Source organism: Microchirus variegatus, assembly GCF_963457635.1.
Source record: "Microchirus variegatus genome assembly, chromosome: 9".
Lineage (NCBI taxonomy): Eukaryota > Metazoa > Chordata > Actinopteri > Pleuronectiformes > Soleidae > Microchirus > Microchirus variegatus.
This window is the reverse complement of record NC_139810.1, coordinates 4238276-4243077: the sequence shown is the minus strand read 5'-3', so window position 1 is coordinate 4243077 and position 4802 is coordinate 4238276. Positions and strand designations below refer to the sequence as shown.

The 4802-nt window shown below is 41.4% G+C and overlaps 1 protein-coding gene across 2 annotated transcripts; it reads right to left on the bottom strand.

The window, feature by feature from the left end:
- Window positions 1-280: 280 nt before the first annotated feature.
- Window positions 281-4295, bottom strand: LOC310931459 (uncharacterized protein). 2 transcript variants are annotated; one of them, XM_083894617.1, is made up of 3 exons: window positions 4218-4295; window positions 1673-2221; window positions 281-921 (listed from the first exon to the last, which is right to left on the bottom strand). In XM_083894617.1, exons 2-3 carry the CDS (start codon window positions 2204-2206, stop codon window positions 508-510), a joined length of 948 nt encoding a protein of 315 aa, XP_083750743.1. In that variant the 5' UTR covers window positions 2207-2221; window positions 4218-4295; the 3' UTR covers window positions 281-507. The 2 variants fall into 2 exon arrangements, with proteins under 2 accessions (XP_083750743.1, XP_083750744.1); XM_083894618.1 differs by having other exon boundaries at window positions 281-918.
- Between the last annotated feature and the right edge of the window lie 507 nt (window positions 4296-4802).

Here is a 4802-nt window from a genome sequence, read left to right as displayed (position 1 = left end):
GATTTGCAAAATATGTCCCCTTTAAAATAATTGGTCCAGTTTAAATCAGCAGGAGGCGAACAACAGGAAATAAACAATGAAATCTAGTATTTTAACGTTTTTTTCCCCCGGCCTTTAATGCAGAAATTAACCAGAGAAAATCATAATAATCTGCCACTACTGTCATAGAAAAACTACAGTCCAAAAAGGGTTAACTAACTAAAGAGAATAAATTATAAATCTAACCCAAACTATTATTTGCTTCAGTAACTCAGTCTACAGAGATCAACCAAAACCGACGTAGACTTTAAGCAGTGAAAGACCTTGTTCTTGGGAGTGAGTGAGTCGCACACACTTGTGTATATTCTCCATTACAGTAGAAATATATAAGTTATATTTCATCCCTCTAAATGCTCTGAAGTGTTGACTGTATGAGGCACTTGTGTTGCACACAGGTGACTGTAGGCTGCAGCCGAGCGGCACGGCCTCACATGACCTCACTGACTGAGTTCCAGCCGCTCAGTCTGCTCAGAGTGCAGAGTGCAGGTTGTTGAGCATGGCTTCGTTCTGTCGTAGTCTGGCTTTCATCCGAGCGATCCTCTCCTCATGCGCCAAATCGTCGTACTCCTTCGCCAGCGACGGCGAGCCACAAGCTGCAGACGGCGGCGGCTCTGTCCTCGCGCCGCTCTGACTGCTGCTGCTGCTGCTCTCAGCGTCTCCACCACCGTCCACGTCCTGCGTCTGACATTCACCTCCGTCACTGCTGCCCCCTGCAGGCTCAAGCCAGTCGGGATCCTTCAGGGCTGCTGGCATCTCCTGCTGCTGCTGCTGAAGGACAGGACGAGCAGACGCGGCGGAGGACGCCTCGCACGCAACGTCTTTCTTGCTTTCTGCACACGGCGTGCGTTTCTTCTTCTCGAGTCCGTTTTCGTTCTGCAGCTGCTGAAAAACAGAGAGGATAAACGTGTGAGGCTCACAGCACTTGGAACGTGATATAAGACACAGTTTTCACAGATACATACATCAGCTTAACTTTTTGGTTTTTTTGTACGTCCCTATGTTACAAAAGGCCTGGAGCTCCGGAGCGGGTATACCGAGCACCACCAGCCCGCCGCCCTGGAGCCCCAGAGCGGATACAACAAGCATCACACGTACCCCCCCCGGAGCTCCACTTTAATACTTTTTTACACATTTTTCACACCATTAACATTCATATTATTTTCATTATTATATTTTCTTCATTTTCACAAAACTCCACAGTGTGGACACTGACCACCACCTCCCTACCCGCTGCCCTGGAGCGCCATTATATCACCATTATATATTCATGTTGCATGTACTTGGAATTAGCCTTGGGGAATGTATTTGCAATAAATGTAATACTTGTACCTGCGTCAGAACATTTTACATAGGAACATAGGGCTAACGATTATTTTCCACAATCGATGAATCTGTCGATTATTTTCACATCCTGGAATTGACGATGTTCTCGAACGTCTTGTTTTTGTCCACAAACCAAAATGATTCAGTTTTAATGATTTCTTTGTTTATGTGGAGCAAAGAAACAAAGAATATATTCACATTTAAGAAGCTGAAACAATCAGAAATCTTGTTTTAATCATGAAAAAAGCTTCAAACCGATTAATCGTTTAGTGGGGAAAATGTAGGAGTATGGCTCCTCATTCCACATTACCTTTCTCGGTCTTTTCGATGACGATGATGATGATGATGATGATGATGATGATGATGTGAAAGGAGGAGAGGAGCTGTCAGAGAGGCTTAGCGCTTGCTTCCTGATGGACAGGTAAATGCGTCCACAGTAGACGAATACGGCGGTTCCGTAGGTCTGTGGCGCCGAACCTTGAGGCAGCGCGGCGACGTTAGCCCCGGGGATCTGCCTCAGCACTCTGTACGCGGCCTTGTTCGAGGAAACGAAAGACATCCGCAGAGGACCCGGCGTGGTTCGGACCTGCGAGCCCAGCAGCGAGGACTCCCTCGCCACCAAACCCTGTCCCGAGGGCGAGGCCTGTTTCTGACCTTTCCTGCGTACGACTGCCGGACAGATCCACACGCCCTCTGGGGAGCTGCTGAGCTTCTTGGAGCCCTGGAAGTCGGCTGGAGGCAGGCCCATCTTTCTGAGCACTTTGGTGGGTAGACTCCACAGAGGGACATTTTTCACCTCCGCCTCCACTGGGATGTAGACTTCCAGTCTGTTGACGGAGTCCATGTTCTGTGTATTTCCCTGTTTAAAAACACACAGAACACATTCTTTTTTTTTAGAAAAGTAAAATAATGGAACATTAATAACACTACCGTTCAAAAGTTTGGGCTCACCTATGAAATTGTTGTTGTGTTTTCCATTAAAAGTCAGACTTTTATTCATCAAATGAGTTGCAAAATGAATAGAAAATATAGTCAAGACATTGACAAGATTAGAAATATTAATCTAAAAGAAGCAGCAAAACTGTTTTCATGTTTTCAGCTGTGCTAACATCATTGCACAAGGGTTTTCTCATCCTCCAATAGTCTTCTAACGCCATTAGCAAACACAATGTACCATTAGAACACTGGAAATGGGCCTCTATACACCTATGTACATATTCCATTAAAAAGCAGACGTTTGCAGCTAGAATAGTCGTTTATAACATTAAATGAATCATAAACACACCCTATACATTGTTAATGTGGTATGTTAATGAATTGATTTCTCACTAATGCCATCGGGGCAGACGTGACCTGCAACCTCTGAGACAAAGACAAAGCATTGTCTGACAATTACTGACAATATTCACTTATTTATCTTATTGTTCTTAATCTCAGATACTTATTGTGCTCGATCACCGTCACACACACGTCGGCACAATTTTCTGTTTGTTTTCATTTCCTGTGTGAATATATGTAAATGTGTATGTAGACGATCAAGCAGAGCATCTGTGTGAACCACAGTTATGGTTCAAAGAGCCGCCGCAGACTTCCTCGTCTATACAAGTTACAACTTGAGAGGAAAATGTGTTTGTTTGCATGACAGCCTACACACACACACACACACACACACACACACACAAATCAGGTTAGAACTCCAGCTTTCCAACTCTTTGTTTTACAATGATTTTGCAATACTACGTGGAAATGAACACAGGCTGCTTTCGATCAGAGAACCTCACCGTTAAATTTAAATATCTCACATTAACCACTGGTTTCAGTTTTGTTTTCTGAATAATGAGCAGCACACACTCAAGTTCCCTTGAGCTTCCTCTGGGTTTAATGAGGAAATACGGGTTCACCCCGTCCACGACGCTGAAGTTAGCCTCCGATTCAGCACTGTTTAAGGAGAAAGTTAAGGGGAAATTAACTTGATGTGACACTTCTTATATTATATTATTATTATTATTATAGACATGTTGTGTAAGACATTTTGTGTAAGACATTAACCTTGCATGATATCCACTGTTGTATTTGTGAAACTTTTATTTTATTTGTGAAAATGCTAAAAGGGGGAGAGTTCAAAGTTTTTGTTTTATACCCAGACCTCATTAGAACAGGTCTGGATCCAAAACTACTGTACCTAGACTTCTGAAATGTGGACTAGATTAACCCTGAAGATCCCGAAAAACACAGTCTCTGATTTGTGAAACCTGTATTCTATTTGTGAACATGCAATAAAAGGCACATTTCAACGTTTTCTCAGCATATAGACTACTTTTTGACCAGGTCCTGGTCCAAAAACTACTGTACCTAGACGTCTCAAACCTGGATTAGATTATCCCTGCCCTGACTTTAAAAAGGGACTGTTATGTCAGTTCCTTATACAAAGAAAAAACAAATACATAAATGAATGAATAAATACATGAAAAATGTACATTTCATTTGATTGAACGCAGCATTTCTACATAACATTGCAGCAGATTTAAAAGGACGAAGCAGGTGTACCTAATAAAGTGGCCTCCTAAACCTTTAGCGTTGTCCATCACACGCCACACACCGTGTTTTCTCTGTCGTTCTGGTGTCAGAATTATTGACTTTATAGGTTTTAAATGTCGAGTTCGTTTCCTGTGTTTCCTCAGAGTCCGTCACACACCTGTGTCGTATATCGCAATTAAAGAATCGACACGTCTTTAAACGAAACTACGGCGACGGTTTTTCCACAGAAACACACTGCATTTGTGGCGTGAAACTACGCGAAATACTCATAAATAATGTCATTAAACACATGTATGTCGAATTATAGGTCTTCTTACCTCGACAGAACTATCACAGTTCGCTGTTGTCTGTAAAAACCACCACTACTACTTCTAATAAACGTCTTCTTCTTCCAGGGTGTTGCTCAGGTTTCCGGCACACACGGAGACACAGTTATGTACACTGCTGCCCCCTAACGTTTGGAATTGGCATTACATCTCTATATAATTGTTCCACAAAGGGTTGTATGATATGGAGGATGAGACCTGACATATAAATAAATAAATAAATAAATAAATAAATAAATAAATAAATAAATAAATAAATAAATAAATAAATAAATAAATAAATAAAAAAAAACATACATTAATAAATTCATTAATAAACAAGTAAGTAAATAATAAATAAATACAGGAATAAATAAATAAATACATGTAAAGCATGTATTTATTTATTTATTGATATGTCAGGTGCCGCCCTCCATAGTATGAAGTTTGTGACTCAAGTTAACCAAAAACTAACGTTAAGAGAACGTTAAGAGAACTTTCCATACCAACCACAGGAGAACCTTCAGGAAACGTTCCAACCATAAAAAAACATTCCCATTACGTTCTGTGAATCAGAAATTGGCAGTGTATAGCTGC